The 23187-nt window shown below is 46.1% G+C and overlaps 1 protein-coding gene across 1 annotated transcript in view; it reads right to left on the bottom strand.

Moving 5' to 3' along the window:
- Positions 1-392: 392 nt before the first annotated feature.
- celsr2 (cadherin, EGF LAG seven-pass G-type receptor 2) overlaps positions 393-23187 on the bottom strand; it is a 71738-nt gene continuing 48943 nt past the window's right edge. Inside the window, exons 8-34 of the mRNA XM_076037090.1 lie at positions 22623-22748; positions 20821-20993; positions 19738-19917; positions 19512-19625; positions 18639-18795; positions 17461-17602; positions 17222-17342; positions 15702-15885; positions 15477-15578; positions 15252-15346; positions 14437-14646; positions 13469-13652; positions 12097-12415; positions 11033-11200; positions 10795-10918; positions 9368-9568; positions 9095-9269; positions 7801-7913; positions 7464-7546; positions 6602-6728; positions 6396-6506; positions 5658-5788; positions 5469-5554; positions 5193-5360; positions 3068-3232; positions 2734-2962; positions 393-1787 (exon numbers count right to left, since the gene is read on the bottom strand). Coding sequence (XP_075893205.1) covers positions 1766-1787; positions 2734-2962; positions 3068-3232; positions 5193-5360; positions 5469-5554; positions 5658-5788; positions 6396-6506; positions 6602-6728; positions 7464-7546; positions 7801-7913; positions 9095-9269; positions 9368-9568; positions 10795-10918; positions 11033-11200; positions 12097-12415; positions 13469-13652; positions 14437-14646; positions 15252-15346; positions 15477-15578; positions 15702-15885; positions 17222-17342; positions 17461-17602; positions 18639-18795; positions 19512-19625; positions 19738-19917; positions 20821-20993; positions 22623-22748 — 4010 coding nt within the window. The 3' untranslated portion in view covers positions 393-1765. The remainder of the gene's footprint in view (positions 1788-2733; positions 2963-3067; positions 3233-5192; positions 5361-5468; positions 5555-5657; positions 5789-6395; positions 6507-6601; positions 6729-7463; positions 7547-7800; positions 7914-9094; positions 9270-9367; positions 9569-10794; positions 10919-11032; positions 11201-12096; positions 12416-13468; positions 13653-14436; positions 14647-15251; positions 15347-15476; positions 15579-15701; positions 15886-17221; positions 17343-17460; positions 17603-18638; positions 18796-19511; positions 19626-19737; positions 19918-20820; positions 20994-22622; positions 22749-23187) is intronic.

Below are 23187 nucleotides of genomic sequence, written 5' to 3'. Positions count from 1 at the left end.
TGGCTTTATTTTAAAAAGTGAAACTAAGTCAATTCAAGAGAATTTCTTTCCATCTTGCGCTGAAACAGAAAAGAAGGCAGTGGTGCAGTGGTGCAGTGGTCCCTGGAGAAGTGTCTATACTCTTAATTCACGTCCTTATTAAAAAAAAACAAAAACAAAAAAACAAACCAACCCATTCAGCAAAGGGTAAACTCAGTGCTGACTGAAACATAAGTGTGTATACTCCATATACCTGTATACACCCCGCATTTCACCAGTGATAAAAGGATAATCCTCTCCTTCCAAAACTCCCAGTTAGGCTTGAGCACTAGCATAGCTAGAGCCCGGACTGTGTAAAATGACGCTGCATATCAATAACAGGAGTTCTTGGAATTGAAAAGAAAGACATGATGCAAATGGTAGAAAACATTTTAATCTGTAAAAACAGGAGCTGTAGAATAAACTTGTTAAACTTCCCTGTTTGGGTATCTGGACTGGAGCCACTAGTGTCCATTCTCATGGCATGGGATTTATACATTAAATACACGTGGTTGATAAAATGGCATCCAAAAAACACCACAAGTCTGGCTGAAGGTCGTGACAAAAGATAAAGACTTTTTTTTTTTTTTTTTGTTCTGAACAACTCCTAAAAACTTTTTTGTTGTTGTTGTTTTTACTTACATTAAAAGATATGTCCTCAAATTCATTTACAGGCCACTCTGTACAGTCCAACTCAAACACACCTCAAATAGTATTACAGCACAGTTTTGCTTCAGTATTTTACAAACGACGAGAGCTCTGCGGCTAATCTAAAAATACAGCAGTTTAGTCAGAGATTCCGATGAACCGGTGAACTGGAGGAGGGGAAAAGAACAATGCAAAAGGAGAGAGAGAGCTTTGAATGTCTATAAAAATGTGCCCTCGAGTGATTTACAAAAAAAAGAAAGAAGAAAAAGTCCATTTGAGTCCCTCTCAGGTTTTTCTTCTGCAGGTTTTTCTTTTGATTCCCGGGATGCGAGTCTGTGTTGCTCTGGAATCGTCCCTCGAGATTGACAAACAGCTTCGGACGGAGGACACGGACGGTTTTTCCTTCCTGGTTTTGAAGTCCAGAAATTAACCTTTTTTTTTTCTTTTTTTTTTTGCCTTTTGGAAAATGTCAAGCAGACGAGCCTGAAGCTCTCAGACTGAGACTGACAGCCCTGGCAAGCGAGCCAACCAGGAAGTAGTTACGCGTGGAGAAAAAAAAAAGAAAAAGGAATTTCCCTGAATGTTTGCAAATCAGAATATAAATGTCCCACCTTGACAAAAAAAATATGAAAAAAACAAAACAACGTGACCACTTCACTGTTCCACAGTCTTCACAATAATAAAAAAAAAAACACTACAAAAAAAAAACAGACCGACCGCTACTAAATCTGAGCGGTGAAATTTAAAAAAAAAAAAGAAAGAAGAAAAAAAAAGAAAAAAAGTGCATTGCTTCAAGTAACGTAAACAAAATGATTCTTTCGAGTTAGAATGAGACTCATTCTGTCAGTGTGCGTCAGTCAGTCAGTCAGTCAGTCAGCGAGCCGGCGACTCCTGAGGTTTGGCACACATTGGATGGATGGACACACACACACACACACACACACGTGCACGCACGTGAAAGACAGACACGCTTCTCTCTCCAGAGGACGGTGACGGCGTCTCGATGCGCTCGTCTGCCTTCTCACAGTAGAGTCCCGCTGTGGGGAGGGCGGTGGGTGGAGCTATGACCTGTAAAGACACGCCCCCTCTGTCAGCGCAGTCACATGGAGGTGTTGCAGTGGCTGCATGGCGGGTGGGGGAGGGCGAGGAGGAGGGGAGCGGAGGGGAGGGCAGGGTGAGTTTGCGGGTGAATGGGCAAAAGAAAGGGCAAAAAAAGGAAGAAGAGAGAGAAGATAAATTAGTATGCGAGCGAGCGAATGGGACACGCAGCAGGCGTGCGGGTGGCAGGATGAGGCGCAGGGGTGGAGGCTGTGATCCACACCGATGGAGGAGTGAGGATCAGAGCTTCAGGGAAGAAAATTAAAGAATAAAAATCTATGATTTTTCGAGGAGGAGAAGAGCAGAGAGGCTGGGTTAGTAGACTGCAGTGACCACAGCGTCTGTTCACACACAGGGAAGCCATATTTACAGTATCCATTTATTTGTATTAATCTGTTGGATTTTTTTTGCCATTGGAAAAAAAATCAACATACATTGAAAAAAAACAACATACCTTAGTATGATGATTTTTTTTTCAATTTCAGACATGTTGATATTTTGCATTGTACCACTCACGCTAAAGTATCATCGGACGGTCATTTCGGTGAGTCTCAAGCTGTTTACAGGATTTATTTATTCATTTATTTTTAGACACCCGATTAAAAAAACGTGACACACTTTAGGACGTTGATTTTCAATGTTGAGATTTTGCGTTCTACCACTCGGTGCTAAACTGTCACAGGATGATCACCAAGTGATAATAATGATCAGGAGACAGATGCACTGCTGAAACGCCTGTGTGCTGCCTGGGCTGTGACTATAAACTGGAGGGGCAGCGTCACATTGAAAAGAGTTAATAACCATCATTTTCTGTTCCAAATAGTCCCCTAACTGCCTATGTGGCTTCGTTTGGGGCTCCAGATTTATCTGCGCCATTGCAACTGTGGAACTCCTGGAGCTCATTTGATTGACTTAACTATTGATGTCCGATATTGACTTTTTCTTTAGTGTTCGAGTGTGGACACTCACTCTGATCCTGAAGAGTCTCCGTCCACCGTTCCCGCCTTGATACTCAGGGCCACGCCGTTCAGCTGTTCCGGCAGGGAGGTTCTGGCCGGCCCGGATCGGCCGTCGCTGGAGGTGGATCCGTGCGGGGACGCTGTGCCGTGGTGGACGTTTCCCCGAGGGTCGCCGTGCACGTGGTTGGTGGGGCAGCTTCTCTCCACGATGGGGGACAGCTGCTTCTTCTTCAGAATCCCTGCAGTGGAGGAAAACAGTGTTAGGAAAACAAACAAACAAAAAAAACAAAAAGAACTTACATTTTGCAGATGCTTATCTGCAACTTTGTGGCACTCGAGGCTACCTTTGTAAGGATGGGCACTGAGGCCCGGCACGCTGGGCAGCATCAGCATCACGCCGTCATGCATCCTGCCGTCTGGGAACTCTGGGTGGGCCGGAGCGTCTGCCGTGAGCTGGCCGCCGTTGCTCACCGCTGCTGCGCTTTCCGTGGGCCACGGAACCTTGTTGTCTAGAACACCAGGAGGCCACAGAACACACAGCCCTGTCAGAACGCAGCTTTTTTTTTTTTTTTTTTTTTTTTTTTAAGTCCCGGAGCTGCTGTGGTTAGCAAAATGCTAAACTGTGTTTAGCAAAATGCTACAGTTTTTTTTTGTTGTCTATTTTGGTTGTCGAGCTAATTAGACAATCGTCTTGTTTCAAGGTTTTCCTCCCCCAGCCACAGTCACTTCATGCTTTCTCTGGACTAATCTGTTGGTTTTATGACCATTTCCCTTTTCTTTTTTAAAGCTCAAAGTCCTTCGAGTCGGCTCTGGGTGTGACCCAGCGCTATATAACTGAAAGTTGATCGACTGGGAGACTAACTGACATGTTTGAACAATCGTAGCTTTTGTCCCACTGGAAACAGTCCATTCAGCCTCTGTAGCAACCTGTCATCAGTCCAGCTGGCATTGTGTTTTACCACCCAACCAGTTCTGTTAGCCTCTGGCCCAGGAAAACCAGTCCAATTAGCCTCTGCGTCCTGCCGCCGCCAGTCTGTTCGGCCGACAACCAATCCTGTCACGATGCCACGACTCTCTTTAGCCTCTGTCCCACTGTTGTTACTTTGTAGAGTACCACTAGAGCGTTGCCATTTACAACTGGAACCAGTCCACTTAGTTTAATGCAGTGGTCCTCAACTGGTGGAGTCTCAGGAACCATATTGTTTTTTTCCCTTATCGTGAGGTCACGACCCAAATTTCCATCCATCTATCCATCCATTTTCAAAACCTGCTTCTTCCTGAGCTCAGGGTGACGGGGGTTTGCTGGAGCCAATCCCAGCTGTCACAGGGTGAAGGCAGGGTGACACCCTGGACAAGTCCCACCCAAATTTCTTCCACAAAAATAAAAAACATAAGCCCACTTTGTATCATGTCTAGTATAAAAATGATTGGAATTATTGAATTGAATTGTGCGTCCTGCAAAATAAACACACATTTTCTCTATTAATATGCACATTTTTAAAATCCCTTCAAAAATGGGGGTGAAACAGAGGTCAACGTCCAAAATCCACAAGAGACCTGGAGCGAAATTTTCAAACAACAATGGAAAGAACAAATTCCTCACTGTGGAGAGAATTTTTCATGGAAAAACACCATCCCGCTATTTCTGCACTCCTTACCAAAAGAAAAACCAAACATACTCCAATCAGCCAGAATGCTGCAGATGCTGCGGAAGCAAAGAGGCGGATCATTATCATGTCGTTTGGAGTTGCCCTGTTTCAACCACATTTCTGGCTACGCATACATCAACTCTTAAGAGACGGCGTTTGCAACAAAAACAACTGTATGTTTCAAACGGTTATTTGCAGTTGATCTGGAGGAAAAAAACAACAACAACCATTTGCTGGGAATATCACTGGTAGCTTGCAAGAAGTCCATAACTAAGAAGCGGCTGAAGAGGGAGGCACTGGTGTCGATGAATGGGGTGATGTTGAGCACAGTGTCTTTGTGATGGAAAGAAATGACTTTTAACCGAAGAACACAAAAGGAGGTATTTACTTGAAAACTGGCAAAAATGGATCACATGCATCTCTACCATCAGACCAGACTTCAAGTAACCTCGGATACACTTGTAGATGCTGTATGTCTTTACTCACCTCTTTGCCCCCCTTTTGCTTTCATAACTTACTTTCTTCACAGGATCTCTGTTTGTGAATTTTTACTTCCCCTGTGATATTTTTGCATCTGTCTCAAGTTCTTCATGTTCATTTCTTGTTTGTTATATACAAAAATTCCAACTCAATAAAAACTAAATGACCCCTCCCCCAAATAAAGAAAAAAAAAATCATTAAAAAAAGTGGGGGTGAGAGGGTAACTGGCCACGAAGCCACGATCCAATCAAAACAGCTCCACGACCCCCCAGTTGCGAAGCGCTGCTCCGATGCCATGGCGGCAGGTGAGTGCGGCTGAGACGGGGCTGTGTGGACCCACCCTGCGACGCCGGCGGTCTCTTGCCCGCGCTGGACGCCAGGCTTTCCCAGCACTCCTCCCGGGGGAGAGGCCCCTCTTCGTCCTCGCTGTCGGAGGAGTGAGTGGAGGCGTAGGAGCCGCTCTGGTCGTCCTCCAGGGACAGGTCGCTGTCCGAGTCGCTGTCGCAGTCTGGACACGGAGAGAAGAGATGCGAGAGGAGGTGAGTTGGGGATGCGATGAGACGACCTAAAAACTGAATCTGAAGGGGGGGGGGGGGGTGCCAGAGCGGAGAAATACCCCGGAGGCGCTCTTTAGTCTCCTGGAAGAGGGAGGTGTGGTCGTTCAGAGCGATGTGCGCCTGACTGTTGTTCAGCCCGTCGTCCCTGCAGAGTCGGGGAGTTGAGGGGAGACACAGGAAGTGAGTTTGCAGCAGCAGCTCCCGTCCTCCCAGCAGGAGGCTCAGAAGACACTGCGGGATGAGGCTACCTGAGCAGGAAGGGGACGTAGCTGTGCTGGCTCTTTCCGCTCTGCATGGTGCCGTTCAGGGACAGGCTGGAGTCTCCGAAGGGCAGGTGGTACAGCTGGCCGTCCATGTAGTTGGTGTTGCACTTGAAGCCCTGGAGGCCACGGAGACGACAGAGCGGCAAAGATCAGCTCGGACACACAGCGAGAGTGACGAGGCAAAGTGGGACAAACGTGGGTTGTTGTCACGTGCGATTCCACGATGCCAGTTTATAAACTGCGGGGCCATCTGGTGGCGACGGATCAAACAAACCATTGCAAAGTGCTATTACTAAAATACAAAAAACAAAAACCAAAAAACAAAAAGGTGAACTGGTGAAAATGATGTTGTAGGGCTTCCTGAAAATGCTTGATAAAAACTTTATGAAAGTTTGAATCCAGGTCTTAATACTTTTCCTCCCACTGTTGTAGTTATTCTCACTGTCCAATTGATGCACTGTCAACCTTTGATCGCCAACAAAATCACAAACTTCAAGGTTTTGCTGTGCCTGGATGTCAAGAAAGTCAAATTCAACAACAATATTTATATTAAAAATGACTTTTTTCTTCTCAGGTCAGTGTTTATTTCTGATAAGTGGGCGTCAGCAGCAGCTAAAGTCGGGCTCCACATCTGCAGGGTGTCTGGCTCAACGGTGTATTTGATCAGATTTTGTTTTCTGTTTTCTAATTTTTTTGGGGGGGGGGGGAGTGACGAGGACTCACTGCGGCCTTCGATTTGATCATGTGCTCCGGACGCTTGCGGCTGCAGCAGTACTTCATGGCATTGCGGGCCTCCTTGTTGAAGACGATGCGGAAGAAGAAGACGAAAGGGCCCTGGAGGGAGGAGAGCAGGTCGGGGAGAGGGTCAGCAAGACAAAAAACCTGGCAACCCGTCCCAAGCTGCGTCACTGACAAGTTGTCGGACAAACCTGCAGGCAGTTGAACCCGGCAAACAGATAGTGGAAGATGATGATGTCGCTGTTCACAGACAGGAGAGCCATGAAGCACGTGACTGACACCAGGAGGAGGACGCCACCGGCTGTCTTCAGGCCGGAGCTGCAGAACATGGATCACATGAAGCAGGGGAGACGTGGAATAAATGGTGGGAAACTAGAAACTAGAATTCAGATTTTTTTTTTTTTTTTTGACGAGACATTAATGATTGATTGATTGAATTCTTTATTCGAGCAAAAAAGAAAAAAAACCCCACAGATGCCGTCAATAAAATAAGAATAAGAAAAAAATACAAGCCTAATACTCAAAGAAAAACAAATATCCATGAACTTAAATATTTATGATTCATCCTCATTTCTAAATGGAATGACCTCAAATTTATATTTATATCAGCTTTGTCTTATTTGATCTACGGTATTTAAAGTCAAAGCTGAACTGAAGAAATATTTTTCAATGTTTTATAGTTTATCAATATATTACTGTAGGCTCTTTTCAGATCTGATTTGATATTAGGCCAAATATGTGTTTTTCATCAAATGCCACAGAGTTTTGTTATAAATATAAATTGTAGTGTTTTTATGGTTCCAGTATTTAAACTGGTATTTTTTGTGTATTAGCATTTTCTTAATATCTAATTCTATTTGTTTTTATTCTCTATGCTTGCCTTTTTATACCTGCTTTACTAGGACAAACTATTTCTAAAACGCCTGCATTGAAAATAAATTGAAAATAAACTAATGCATTCTATTCTCCTTAATGGACTAACATGTTTTATGTGTACAATGGGAGTGTTTTTGACCCTGATGGGGTCAAACAAACAAACAAACAAACACTCACACACGGGGCTCCTTCTTGTCCATGCTGTGGCTTCTGCTGGTGCAGGAGGCTCTGGATGACAGGATGCACAGGAAGATGTTCATCTGCAGACAATCAGGAAACCGCATCAATGCGACGGCACTGATTCAACAGGATTCTTTCCACCAGCCTGACAACAAATCCCGTGCGTCAGCGGCAGGACTGTTCCCTGAGGCGACACCTGCGGCTCCGATGACGTCGTTATGACTCAGCACCATCAACTGACAGAGTTAAAGCCGCGCCGGGCGCTTTTGTGCTCCAAGTCAACAGCTCTGGCTGACGCTGCTGGCTGACACAGGGGTGATTGTCAGGGACTCACCGACACTGCCATGGCGATGGGTCCTGCAAAGCTCCAGATCAGTGTGTCGTACATGGAGAGCCAGCAGAAGTCTGGGTTCCCGTAGCCTTCAGGGTCCAGACCCACAGCCAGACCTGCAGGCACAGACAGACAGTCGCTTCAACACCAGATATCTTGCTTTTTTTTTTATTCTTCCTGAATTACTTCTTGGAAGGTCTTTGAGAATCTCCCAGAGGTTATTTATAGAGTCGGAAGGAATAAAGGGTCATTGTTTGAGGATAAAAAAAAGTCTCAGCTTTGATCATTCATTTCTGGGAAGTGACTCTGTAACAATTGCACAAATGACATCCCACAATGTTCCACTGCTAACTTTGCCAACAGAACACAAAGACGGAGCACCATTGATGTGTGCCATTAAAACTATTCCATGGTTGTGTCCAATGCCATCGCTCCAGAGGCATACGGTATTTTTCAGAAGTTCTGCAGAAAAGCCTGGAAGGTAACTGAGTGTAATTGAACCGGGTCAACCAGTAAGATGTTTTTGTTACCAATGGAAACACATCTCATTAACAGTTTCTCATTTTGTCACACAGCTCTCACCAATATCTCCGGATCTGTCTCCTTAAAAAAAAAAAAAAAAAAATCCTGACTGATTGGGTCAAACGGTCAGATGCGAGATGCGAGATGTCAGCCAAACTGGCGTCGCTACATGAATCTCTGTCACGAACGAAACATTATTTAATCATTTCTAACAATGGTTCTCAACAGCTACACTTACAAGCTTTAATTGTAGAACAGAACAGAACAAATTGGTTGTGACGCTCTCGTAATATTATTACTGGGGTAGAGCGTTACATCACATTAGCTCCCTCTGCCTGTTGATTGCGAGACTTTTCTATCCTTTAGTTTACAGAGATGGACCAGCGACACGTTACTGCATCTGGATCTCTGCCTCCTCCCGCCCATAGGAACAGCTGCCCTACCAGAGTTAGAAGTAGTGAGACGCAAACTACACCCTGGAGCAGGCAGATGCAGCGCAACTTCAGAAAACATGCAAATATCATGATATTCGCATATATACAAATGCTAACAGTGGCTAAAATGATGCTGAATACAACCATTAAACTACAGAGTTGCCATTTGGGTTGGGTGTGTTTTTTTGTTTTTGTTTTGGCTTACATGCTATGCTGAGCGGCGCTCTCTAGTGGTAATAAAAAGAAATACACATGTTGCCACAAATCCCTCTGAAATCCCTCTCCCAGCCTCCTCCTCCTCCTCCTCCTCTTCCTCACTGCTGTGTTTCTGCGTCTCAAACCTGTGATGAAGGCCGGCACCCCCCAGCCAATCAGGTAGTAGAATCTCATTGGCCCGTAGTTGATGTCTCGCACTTCGCTGATCATGCGGTAGATGTGAAGGCCCTCCAGGAAGAGCCAGGAGAAGGTGCACAGGTAGAAGAAGTGCAGGAGGATGGCGATGACCGTGCACACAAACTGCAACCGGGGTGAGACGGCGACAGTGAGGAGCCGCGAGGGCGACGACAGAGAAGAACGGACAGAGAGTGAAAAAAAAAAACCCCCGGAGGGATTACCGGGTTGTCGGCCTGGTTGATGCCCAGGACGAAGACCAGCTCGGAGAAGAAGAGCGCGGCCGCTCCGTTGTTGATGATGCTGGTCTTGTTGCACTGCATGGCTCTCAGGCAGAGGAGGAAGACGGAGGTGAGGAGCAGGAAGCCCAGCGTCACTCCCACCGTGCTCCACGTCAGCACTTTGGTGGGCAGAATCTCTCCGTTCTGCAGGGGAGACAAAATGATTCACATTCTGGACTTAAAGTACGGATACTTGTGTAAAAAAAAAAAACTGGTAAAATTAAGAGTACTGATTCAACTCTTTTACTACAGTGAAAGTACAGGTTCTGTTTTTTGCCATTAAGGACAAAATACATATGTGGATCATTTTAAATTTAAAAGTTTTTCTTTTAACAGCTTTTCTACTCTCAATTTCATATTTTTTTTTTTCTTTTTCAACAGCAGCACAACCAAACTGTAATCAGTGATCAATTATTAGACATTGACACTTCTAATATCAATAACCAATGCTATTTTCTACATGTTTATTTTTCTCTGTCCTGAAAACGTACTGAACAGTAGCTGCGTTTCCATTACAATTTTTCACAAAATAAAAGCGATATTTCCAAAACAAGTACAATTGCGATTTGCAGGTGTTTCCATTGAATGGTGTGAAGCGCATGAGCCGTAATTCTCGTGAAATGTCGTCGTGCGAAATTTACAAGAAAAATGTTTGCTTTTGTTTGTTTACGTTTGTGTGCGGTCCTGAAGGGTTGTTAAATTTTTCTCTTTGACGACTTGTAGAAAACATTTCGTCTCCTCCTCCGTCCAAACATAACGCGCCATTTTTACTTGACGTGAACTGGTCACATGACCCCCATACGTCACGTCAGGCGACACGTAAATGTGAAAAAAAAAAAAGGGTTTCCATGACACTTTCGCGATATACCTCTCAATCGATACGTCTGAAACCTCATGAGAGCGTAAAAACCTTTTAGCGATGTTTGAGAGGTTTTTTGAAATTTAGATGTTTCCATTACCAGTTTTTTTATTGTGATATTTAGGTTTTGCGCAATTCTGGGGGTTATGGAAACGCAGCTATTGACCCCAAACCCGAGGTACTACTAAAATATCGTCCACTTTTCTATGGAACTACACACAAACAGCAAAGTATCCCCACTTCAAGTTCACAACAACTATAGTAAATAATAACAAGTGAATTACTTTGAACAGAATCTGTGTCTTTCAAACATAAAATGAGTACGTTTTACCAATGTAAAAAGTGAAAAATACTTTGTGCACAAATGTGGGGCGCAAGAGTAAAAAGTCATCAGAAAACCTGGAAAACCTCCTAAAGTATTGTAACAAAGTATTTGTACTGATTGACACAGAGCGAGTACAAAAATAAAAGCTTTAAAAAACAACCAAGGGCAATGTGACGGCCGACTCACCTCCCTCCTGGAGATGTCCATCATCACAGCGAAGCTGGTCATGTGGTAGCACTGACAGCTGATGTGAGTGCTGTTCCTGAACACCACCTCGCAGCCCTTGGCCGACCAGCCGCCCCTCCCGGCACTGCCACGACACACACACACACACACACACACACACACACACAGAGGGTGACTCACAACGCCAGGTGAAGGAGGGGCACTCATCGGTCGCTCTGTGTCTGCGCCATCAACTCACAGAATGGTGTGGTTCCAGAAGACGCAGATGGGCTTAGAGCGCTCCTCGGTGGCCACCAGGCGGAACTGCACGGTGATGGGTTTGTCCAGGTGGTGCTGCAGCAGCGCGTCGTTGTCGTGGACGGAGATGCTGACCACCGGGGTGTTGATGACCGGACGCTTCGGCACCCTGCAGCAAAGTGGAGGGAAAGCTTTGACAAAGGGTCGACCCCACCGGAGGTGGAGGGTGTTTTCACATGACGCCACACGGCTCAGATTGAGGGCAGGTTGCTGAGGATCGGCCGTACGGAAAAATGCCAATGTTTTGTGTCGTGTACAGAAGCTTGTTTAAATGTTAAGTGTGCAATATTTGGAGATTTCGGAGAAGAAACAGCGACATCGAGTGGTTACATTTCACATTACTTCGTTCACTCTCTCTTCCCTCCCCTTGAGTTATGGCGGCCTGCACAACCAAGCCTGGATACCTCGTCCACCTTCTTCTTCGTTGGTTTATTTGAAGGCGCAAGTGTTCACACTAATTATGAAAAGCGGCTGTCAGGCGACCTGGATTGTCCACATCAGGCTTCCATAGAAAGATGTAAGTTCTCATATGAGAAGTGTTCTAAGGGTAGGAAAACCAAAAGACTCTTATTGTATGGTGATTATACACTTTTATTCATGTATTTATGCGCAGTGTGTTAAACTTTTTCCACTATAAAAATTATAAATCAGGCTAAATATTACACACTGGACCTTTAACTGAGAAAAAAAAGCATTCTTTTTTTGTGAGTTCCTAAGGTTGTTATTCGCAAAGGTGAAAAGAGTAAAAAAAAAAAAAAAAGCTGACAGAACACCGCTGTAGTCTCTTAATGCCTGCAGCGATCACTTCATCAGAGGTATGCTAGAGAGCTGAGTGGGTTCTTGACATATTAAAACAGGCTTCAGGTCTGTACAATAGGGACTCTCCTCAGTTCCCTCCATAGGTTTACTCTCCACTTCCAGCCCTCCATCTGAATTCGCACCACCACCGAGCAGAAACCCAGAAAACAAATTCTCAGATCTCAGAAGATCTTGGATCTTTCCTACCGCAGGCTCCTCTTGTCCGGGTCGTAGCTCTCGGGCAGCAGCGAGGCCAGGCTGTAGAAGATGATCACGCTGGCGATGGCATCCTGCTGGTTGTCATCCGGGTGCCGCCTCCTCCTGTTGGCCGAGCCGTTTCTCGCAGAGGATTCTGGGAACACGTCCAGGTGCCTGTGTCCTCTGGTGTCCACGGGCGGCTGGAAGACCGAGTCTGGCAGCGTGACAGCCGTCTCAAGGTCTGCGGGACGGGGGCCCCGGAGGGACTGGTAGCGCGGGAGTCTGGCTCCGGCGAAATTCATCTTCTTCAGACGGTCCACGGAGACGACTGCGTGAGAAAACATACACACATGGACGCGCAGCTCCTTTAATGTGAGCCCAGGAGACCTGGGAACACCTGCTGAAGAAGCTCGGCTATCACAGGGATCGTGCCAAGTCCGAGAGCTGCGTTTCAAGCGCCGAGGGCGCACAGAGACAGGGAGATTCAGTTTGAACACGTTTTTGCTCATCAAGTCTTAAAATTCTTCCATCATGCAGCGTCTGTAATGCTAGGAAGCGTTAGAGAGACTCACTGGACAAAACTGAATGAGTTAAAAGCTTCAGCGTCTTATCAAATCAATGAAATGTATATTTGTATGGCTCCAAGTGTGCAAAAACAATTTGCTTCAAAGGGCAAATTGACATTAACATTTCCTGCATGTGCGACATCGTCTCCCCTTAGAAGCAGGTGAGGAGCAACTAGAAGAAACTTCAGATTAGAGAATTTATGTCTGGAATATATGTTCATGTAAATGACATAATATATCTAACATAATGTTCATTATTTGTAATGTGTTTATGTATGTACAGTATATACTGTATACATATATATTATGTATGTATGTATGTATGTGTGTGTATAAATGTATGTATGTATGTATGTTTTTTATGTGTGTGTATGTATGTATCTAAACATACGTATGTCAACACATGTCAATACATCTACATATATGTGTACACATACACATTACTGTCATCTCTAAATGAATGAATATCTTTAATAGTTACTCATGTATGTTACGTAACATAAATATTTTTTGGTTGTAATCAACCGTTTTAGACAAGGAAAATACAATTATTTTTCATAATTGAGAGAAATGCTATAACGCAGGAGAAGAAATTGGGGTAAATGAAGCAAACGTTTTCACTGTTTTCACTGTTCTTGTATGAAAGGCAGTGCTTCTATTTGTAACGTGTCAATCGGTTCAACTCCTCTAAAGTGGGTCTCCTGTGACTTGTTACAGGATTTTCCACAGTCGGATGTAATTCACAGGGTGTTGTGTCGTGCTGCGAGGCCACAAGAAAAGCCCCACAATTCCACCACACAGCGCCGAAATCTCACCGATGTGCGGCGTGACGAAGGTGAAGGGGCTGAGGTAGGTCTTCCGCATGTTCTGCGCCAGCGTGTTGGCGTACTCCTCGAAGTGTCGCAGCAGCGCCGCCGTGCCGCCCTCCGAGTGCTGGATCATCTCCCAGTGGAGCCGCGTGTCCGGCGACAGGATGGCGCTGCCCACGCGCACCAGATTCTGCGAGGAAACAGCCAGAGTCGCGTGTGACAGGAGGCCGCGGCCGCGAGAGGGAAGCGAAGTGTGATGAGCTCCCTGCGGCTACGCAGCAGGAGGCTGAAGAGACCGAGCAGGAGAGAGAGCCGCCTCCCTCTCCGCTACGGAGAGGAGAGGACGAGGGCCAGAAGAAGGGAAAAAAAATTATTCCAGGAAGGAGGATTTTTTTCGTTGTTTCTGTTTCGAGTTTGAATAATAAAAGTCAAAATTTCAAGCTTTAAGCTGAAGCTTTGTTTTGGTGAATAAAGTTGAAATCTCAAGCTTAAACTCAAAGTTTCGATTTCATGAATGAATTGAAATTCTGAGATTATCGATATTGTGAATAAAGATGAAATTTTGAGATTAAAGTCGAAATGTGGAGATTAAAAATCAACATTTCGTGATTAAAGATGAATGTCCGGTGAACAAGCATTGTGACACACTTTCGTTATCCGGAGTCAAACCATAAAATTTCGACTGTAATCTTGAAATTTCGACTTGATTTGCAAAATCAAATTTTGACTTTAAACTCGAAATTGAAACTTCAATTTTAATCTCGAAATGTCCTCTTTAAGATGGAAATTTTGACGTTATTCACAGATTTTCAATATTTATGGACAAAAAGTCTCCTTCCTGCACTTTTTTTTCTCTTATTGTTGTCCTAATCCTCTTCCGTACTCCAACACATGAACTGTGCTGACTCCCAAAAAAAAGAAACGTAAATAAATAAAAAGGCGGCGCCGGTCAGTCGGAGCTCGAGCGTGTTCACCTCCGTGAAGTGGACGTCCTGCGTGGCCGTCAGGTTGAAGCCCTGCTGGTTGCTCTCGTGCTGCAGCAGAGAGCGCGTGAGGCGATAGGCGACCTTCACGTCGCTGCCGTAGTACTTCTCTGTGTGCGAGGTGGCGTTGGCCAGCAGGGCGGCGGTCTGCGGCACGTTGCCCGAGTCCAGAAGCGATGCGTTGCGGTAGAACCTGTCCGACTGGAAGAAATGAATGAAAAAAATCAAACCGGCCGTCGTTCCTGCAAGAAGCCTTAAAGCGCTCAACCTTAATTCACTTTTGTCAAAAATGTTTAAGCTGGTCCAACACTAAATTCTACAGTACGGCCGTGGAGAAAAAGGAGAAACACCCTTAAAATTTGACTCAATCCCAATTATTGTGATTAAATATTTGCCAGAGAATTTTTTTCGTGTGTGGTTTCAAAAGGTTTGGCTGCATCAGAGGCCCACGTGGAAATGATTGGAAATGGAAACCTCAATTCTTGTAGCTTTTCTTGTTCTGAACTGGATAATTCATCTCGCTGAAGCATCCAGTTGTGAGCTGGACAAACAGACTGATTCTTAAGTGCAGTACAGAACATCGCAAACACATTAGGTGTCCAAAAACTTATCTCCGCCGTGCTCCAGCACAACTTCCAGCCAAACACAGAATGTTGTTGAAAGCTAAACTGAGATGGCGACAAAAAAGAAAGTCGCTGCCTCTGAAAGCCCACAGCACAACTTCACACTTGTATTTTTTTGACATCGTTCCCAAACGAGGGGCGCGATCGTGGGCGCTCTGGACGGAGAGGCGACGAGCTACACACCAGGAGCTTGAGCTTGCTGAAGGTGATGGAGGTGCAGTTGAAGAGGTTGGGAGGCAGCCAGCCCTTGTGCTCGTCACAGTGCCGGACCGCCGTGCCTGGGTGGACGGACGGAGGAGGGAGGGAGGGAGGGGGAGAGTGAGGCTGGATGATGGCTTCAGGGCTTCGCGTTGCTCTATGCTAATTTGGCGGGAAATTAGCATAGACGAGGGACAAACAACAACATACCCAGCGTTCCCCTGGGACAGGAAACGGCTGCGGGGAGCCCGAACTTCGTCCGGGGCCACCAGATTCCGGCCTCGATGGCCTGAGGGCAGCTGTCGTAGATGACTGGGGGTGTGGGGCGGGGGAGGGGGAGGGGTGGAGAAGTCAGTCAGGCTAAGCCCAAATCCCGCTACGAGAAGCCAAAGATGCAGAAAGAAAGAAAAAAAAAAGAAGCAAACACCCTCCTACCTTCGCAGCCGTTGGGCGACACCTCGGCGAAGGGGTTGTCGCAGCGGTCGCACTGGCGCCCGATCACGCCGGGTTTGCACTGGCACTGGCCGCTCTCCCGCTCGCACGCCCTGGAGAAGGAGCCCACCGGGTAGCAGTCGCACAGCAGGCAGGTGCCGCTGCCCTCGGGGCGGTAGTGGTTGTCCTGGTGACCACGTCGGGGCAGAGAGAGAGAGAGCGCTCATTTTCATTTTCATCTCTCTATCTCTCCGTCTCTCTCTGTCTACACACATACACACACTTCCACCTGATGGCTGTGACAAGCCGCAGCTGCTTATTCAACAACATCTGCTACGGGCAGAGGTTCTCAGCCCCTCCTCCGCCCCCCACAGCACCACCGCCATCCCCTAATGAGACGTCCTCCGCCCCGGAGCGTCCAGGCCCAGGCGGCCCCCGACAGCAGCAGCCTTCGGGCAGATCAGCTGCAACACCAGCGCTTTCAGTCTGATACGCTCATCTGTTTTTGACACTATGTTAATGAGAAGACCAGGACAAGGACGGAACGCGACAAGCTAAAATTACCATATTAGGTTTAACACTGCAAAATCAGAAAAAAGCGAAAAGGACATTTTGTTATTATATTCAACCTTGGCATTGTCAATGCAGATGTGCAGAGTACATTATACAAACAAAACTATATATCTCTTGAAAAATAGTACTTTTTAGCCCTATGTTTAATGCCATCTCCAAAAAAAAACACTGTTTGTTTTCTACCTCCATCACACTGAGAAGAGCAAAAAAACGAGGCGGCAGGAGGCCATCGCACAGTGCTTTCCAGTAGTGAGACCAAGAAGAAGTAAAGGGTGGATTCGTGTCGTGTTGCACCACCTTGCAAAACACAGCTCTATAAAAATCATGACTGTTGCTTCACGTTAGGTAGCATTTTGGTTTTACGTCAACAAACCAAGATTTTTTAGGCTTTTTTTTTGTTGACCATCATCTTCATATTTTGACCTTTTTCCAACAAATACCTGATCATTCTCAGCTGTAAAATGTTCCCTGCATCATGTGGCTAGGGCGGCTAGGTCGTCGCTCAGATATGTTGGTCGGAAGGGGGAAGCAGCTGCATGACAGTTTAGAACGGGCATGGGCAAACTACGGCCGGGGGGGCCATGAGCAGCCCGTTAAGCTTTTTAATCTGGCCCGCCAAACTTGAAAAAAGGAATTAATAGTGAGTCATAAAATAGTTGTATTTCATCCATTTTTTCCAATGTTTTTAGAGTCATTTCAATAAAGAGCTAAATGCCGTGGGGCTGTAACTTTGCTTTTGTTGATTTTCAATAGACATTAAACCACATGTTGTCTACATATCCCATGATATATTTTTTTCTTCTATGAGGCGGGTCACCAAAACACTCCATCCATCTGCTGCTGCTCCGGCCCTTCTGTCAAACTGGTCAGAAGGTTTGCCCTGCCCTGTTTAGAACAATGGCTCCGGGTCGATTGGCCAACTCGGACGATCACATGACCTCTGCTCTCACCTTGCACCGACACTCGCCGTTGGTCTTGTTGCAGTCAAAGTCGAAGCCCTTCTCTGTCTGACAGTCACATGGGCCGCACGTCTTGTGACCCCAACGACCTCTGGGGCACGGAAGGTCAGTCCTGGTAACACACACACACACACACAGCTTTAAATTTCACTCACTGATGGCTCAAAGATCACACAAAGCAGTAATCTTCAACGTAATAGTGAAGTTGGACAGGATGGTGGCAAAAATACTTTTTCTCGCAGTAGTGGCCGAAGAAGTTCCTGGGACAGTCGCAGGTGTAGCCGCGCGCGGAGCTCAGCTTCCTGGTGCACGTCGACTCGTGCTCGCAAGGCTTGAGCGAGCACGCATCAGTGCAGTTGGTGCCGTAGTATCCTGTCCAGGGGAAAGAGGTAACAACGTAAAAATACTTTGTTACAGTACTTACATTGATTTTCTCTGGTATCTGCAATTTACTTGAGTATTTGTTTTTTTTTTTTGGACAACTTTTTACCTTCACTCCCTGTATTTGCACACAAATATCTGTATTATCTACTACTACTGTGTTAAAAAGATCAAGTCATTTATTTTTTTACTATAGAGGTTGCGTGAAGTGGAGCTATTTGAACTATTCTGTTTGTGTAGTTCAATAAAAAGGTGGAACATATTATGGATGGAGATTATTTTAGAGTCCTTTGGCTTTGGGGTCACTGTTATAAATTGGTTATTGATATTAATGCTATCAACATCCAATAATGACTCACTGGTCAGAACTATTACTGAGAGCAGTTTGGGTGTGCTGCAGTTGAAAAAGACCTGTAGCATTGAGAGTACATAAGCTGTTAAAAACAAACAACATTTTTTGAGCAAATTAACAAATGTTTTGTTTTATTGATGAGTATTTTTGTAAAAAAAAAAAACAACAACACACTTTTTACTTCAGCGCATTTCAGAACCTGACTTACTTTTCCTTGAGTAAAGGAGTTGAAACCCAGATCTATCAGCGTTTTTATGTCCGCTTGGTCTTCTTTGTTACTTTGTCGGTGTCAGTTGTCCAATTCTTTTATCGTTTTGTTAATTTTTTTTATTTTTCATTTGTTTGTATTTGTCATTGTATTGTTATTTCTTCTGACCTGCCAGGGACTGCAGATGGACAGCAACCTTTGGGTAATTCTGTATGCATGTATGCACGCACTGTCCCTTTAAAGTAAATAAATAAATAAATCATTACTTTTTTTTTAAAGTATCCCTACTTTTACTGCAGTACAGAATGTGAATACTTTTGCCACCTCTGACCCTGTCCAACAGAAACGTTGGTTCTCCCCATCAAACTGTTGCAAGCCTCGGATGGAACTGATGATTAATCATTTTCCGCTGTACGTAAATGTTTGAATTCTTTGGGTTTGTGTTTGGGTGATGTGAGCGGACTGACCAGCCAGGCAGGTGCAGGAGTAGCTGTCCCAGTTGTCGCTGCAGTAGCTGTTGACAGGACAGGGGTTGGAGCCGCAGGGGTCGGGAACGCTGCAGCCCTGCTCCACGTTCACCTTCCTGGCCTGCGCCAGACTCAGAGGCCCGCCCACACGCAGGCCCTGCGGCCAAGCACAGCAACAAAACAAGCAAACAAACAAACATGGTAAAAATTCGCTGGAGCACAACACAGCTTGTGCAAATGCTGCGGATGCAATCGCGACGCAAACGCAGGAAACATGAATTGTTTTTCCTGTTCTTCAAACACAGCAAGTGAACGCACCACATCAATGCATTATATATTTTTCTTCACCTTGAGTGCCATCATGACATCACTATAATTCATCCATCCATCTATTTTCAATACTCGCTTCCTCCTGCACTCAAGGTCAAAGGGGTCTGCTGGAGCCTATCCCAGCTGTCATAGGGCGAAGGCAGGGTGACACCCTGGACAAGTGGCCAGTTCATCGCAGGGCCACATAGAGACAAACAACCATTCACACTCACATGCACACCTACAGACAATTTAGAATGTTCAATTGACCTGGCATGCGTGTTGTTGGAGTGTGGGAGGAAGCTGGAGAACCCGGAGGGAACCCACGCAGACACAGGGAGAACATGCAAACTCCACACAGAAAGGTCCCAGGAGACCCCAGGATTGAACCCAAGACCTTCTTGCTGTGAGGCGGCAGCGCTAACCACTGCGCCACCGTGTCGCCCTCTTGTTATAATAATAAATGCTTCTCTCCCAATTTTCTCCACATCCCATCTTTCTTGTTTTCTTCTTCAACAACAAGTGCACACGCAGGCATGAGCCAGTCCCAGTGAGGGGCCGAACCTGTATGCAGCCGCGAAAGCCATGCTGAATCTTCCCATCGGTCCTTGCCACGCCACCGGCGCTCACAGTCTTCATCTTGGAGTCTCGCAGCTGCCCGTCGACCTCCATGCTGGCCTTGAAGAGATATGCAGCAGTGACGCAGCTGGTAAAACGAGCAGGAGACCAAACTGATGACGAACTCGCAGCCCCCCCCCCCCCCGTCACTCCCCGGGACGCCGTGACTCACCAGGTAGAGCCCCTGATCCAGAGACAGCACGGCCTTGTGCAGGCTGGCCGCTCCGCCCAGGCTGCTGATGTCCAGCTGCAGGTGGTGCCACTCGCCGTCGTTGACCAGCACCTCCTCCACGCGGGACAGAGTCGAGTCTTCTCCTCTGTGCAGCCCCATCAGCACGCTGCCGCCACGCAGCTGCAGAGGTGGGGGTGGGGGGGGGGAGGCAGCAGGTGAGAAAGAGCAGGTGGACCAGAGGAAAGAACAGCACAAAAACATGGCAGGATGTCAGTCTGGACGGGTTCACGAAAAGGCCAGACCCTGCTGAGCACGCCGCGGATGTTACACCGCTACGATCTCGTTCGAGCAGCTCAAACTCAGACAGACTTTTTTTGGGGGCTCTCTGCTGCAACTGTCCTGGCCAACGGGTGGCGCCAACCGAGCCAACCCTAACCCTGAAACCTAAAAGTCAGGTGATTGTTTTTACTTGAGGAAGATGAAAGGAATCATATTGAACCTTGAACGGTCTAAAATGTGTTTTGGTAAGAGCAGAGGGGGCAGAAGTATTCACATTTTGTAAAGTAAAAGTACAGAAAAACATAATTGTGTGTTAAAAAAAAAAAACTCAAGTCAAAGTAAGAAAGTACAGGTTCTGAAATGTATGTAAGTTAGAGAGAAAAACTTGAAAAGCTTTGCTACTCTCAATACTAAATATGCTTATATATATGTGATAGCAAATCTTTCTGTTGTCGATTTTTCAGTTCTGGTCTTTCAGTCATTTAAAAAAATGATAAAGGCCAGAAAATCAGCAGAAAATAATTCATTCCCAGCGTGACGTCACGACGTCGTACGTGCTGCTGCGTCTCAGCTCGTTCTGACGGGTCTGTAGGTGACGTTCTCCAGAATCGTGCTGATTGGCCAAATAGATCATGTGAGTTACAGAGGCATGATGGGAGGTGACACTACTGTGAACGCTCTATGGGCCCATTAATGCGGAAGTCAAGAACTTTTTCGACGTATGGTGAGCAACTTCATGTGTTGCGTATGTGTGCATGTGTGAGTGTGTGTGTGTGTGTGTGTGTGTGTGTGTGCTGGGCTCACCTGCAGGGTGAGGTTGTGCTGCAGGCTGGAGGAGATGTGCAGCAGCGTGGCCGTGGCCTGGCGGGTGCGGAACATCAGCTCCACGTGCCAGGGGACGGACACGCCCGCCGCCGCCACCATGTTGTTCCACTGCAGCATGCTGCTGCCCACAAAACGCTGCGGGCTGGCCATGACTGCGGAGCAAGTCGGACGGAGAGATGTTTGAATTCAGGGGAAGAAAAATTCAAAAGAAAGAATTGGACGGATCTGACAGAGCTCTCATCATCAGCCACACGGAGCAGAACCTGGACTGATAAGACGGAGATAAGCTGTGATACAAGGGTAAACCTGTGAAGCTAATACATGATTAGCCCCCTCCTCTGTTGTAGGAATGCCATGCAATTGTCATCATATATTCAAATTCAGCCTCCTTATTGTCATTCATACAGTACATCGGAGATGCACTGCAGGATGAAACCACGGTGCAATTAGTCACGATACAAAAAAAAAAAGGGACAAGAACAAAAAAAAAAAAAGAATAAAGAATAAAAAAGGAAATAAAAAAGTCTGCCTCCTTCCAAGTGAAGGAGGCAGACTTTGACTCTGGGAAGCTTTGTGAGACACATCAAACGTCTTTCGCTCCGCAGCCAGTAATTACAACCTCTAATCATTCCAAATGCATCTCACTCGTATGGTTCATGAGTCAGAGGGAGGCTCCTCCGAGTCTCCCGCACACAGCCACACTCGGCCCGACGCGTTTGCATCTCGCCGCGCCATCATCTCCGCACAAAGTGCACCCGATCGAAATGATTGATTAGAGCCGGTGAATAAACACGACGCGCTGTGGCCGCCGCTGTCGGCTGCGGCGCAGCTTGAGCTGCAATTTGAGTCCATTAAGCGCGGCGAAGGCCCGGCTCTCTACCTCCTCCACACAAGCAGCCGCTGGTAATCACACTGTAGAGGCTTTGGCTTTACATTCAATGAAGATGGAGCAGTAATGAGGTAAAAAAAACCAAACATTTTCTCATCAATGTTGTCAACAAATGGTCTGAAAAGGTAAAAAAAACCCAGATCAAGATGTTCCAGGAGTGAACATTTATAACAGTTCTGCATACGTTCATGCAACTGCCAACGCAAGAGAGCAAGAAAAGCAAATTATTCAGACATTAGAATTAGAAATAAATCACCAACTCAACTATAATCAAGCAGAATAAACATCCAACTTATGCTTTTAGCTTTGTAAACTATCAATAATGATCCTCTACAGTATGAATTCACACTCATTGCACCTCAATGCAGCCTGTATTTATTTCACTACGCTGCACTAACGGGAGCTCTCATTTGAAAAAAAAAAAGCCCGTCGGGTCTTTGTACTTGAAGCAAAGAGCCACAGGTGCGCTTGTTTTGCTGTCTCTTCTCGGATTGCCCCGCACCATAAATCAGCCCCGGCAGCAGCTGGCGAGGATCAGGTGCGACGAAAACAAGACACAGGAGAACAGCGGGACACAAACGTTGGGACGCGTACTGTGTGTCTTGAGAAGTCTGAGAGCAGCAGCGAGACCCTCACATCCGATATGATTGTGTGAATGTGAGTCCGGTGTTGCCATTCACGGCACGCGATTGCCTCCCCTTCCGTTATTTCGCAGACCTCCCGGAGAGTCGCGCCTTTTCTTATCGTGACCTCTTGAACGGCAACTTTATACTCGGAAGTAGTCTCAGTTATGTGGGGGGGGTGGGGACGAAGGGGGATCAACCTGCTTCAGGTCTCGTGTGCCGACTGCACGTTTCCTTGGTTCTCAGTTTGCCACGTGTGAGCCGCTTACCTCTCTCACAGCTCTTCCCTCCAAACCCCAGTGGACAGTCGCAGCTGAAGGAGCCCCACAGGTTGACGCAGGTGCCTCCGTTCAGGCACGGGTTGGTGTTGCAGAAGTGCCTTTTGGCCGAGCATCCTGGGATGCGTGCGGGGAGAGGGGAAAAGAACCCAGTCAAGAGGCAGTGCAGCGAAACGCAGTGGGGACCCAATACAGCATTAGCTTCTGGCCGGGGAAGCCCTTTTGTAAACTTTACAGGCAATGTGACAAAACATGTAAAGAAACTTAATCAACATTTAGAATGTGTTTTTTTTTTTCTTTTCTTTTATTTGCGATTCAATCTTTGTTTCAGAAAAATCATGGCCATTTTTCTGTCCTGCTGTTTTATGCTGCCTCATATTGTCTTACTTCAGTGTCGTCCACAGCTGGGCTGCCTGTCTGTTCCTTCAGGATCTTTGTTGGAAAGCCGTTCATTTGTTTACTATCTGGGTCAGAGGCGTAAACCTATCATAGATTCTAATTGATTGATTATTGATAATAATGAAATGATGATTCGATTTTATAATTAATTTATCTA

Source organism: Nelusetta ayraudi, unplaced genomic scaffold, assembly GCF_046127955.1.
Source record: "Nelusetta ayraudi isolate G7.1 ecotype Tasmania unplaced genomic scaffold, CSIRO-AGI_Nayr_v1 ptg000050l, whole genome shotgun sequence".
Lineage (NCBI taxonomy): Eukaryota > Metazoa > Chordata > Actinopteri > Tetraodontiformes > Monacanthidae > Nelusetta > Nelusetta ayraudi.
Note: the sequence above shows the minus strand (reverse complement) of the source record. Positions and strands in the feature narration are given on the sequence as shown.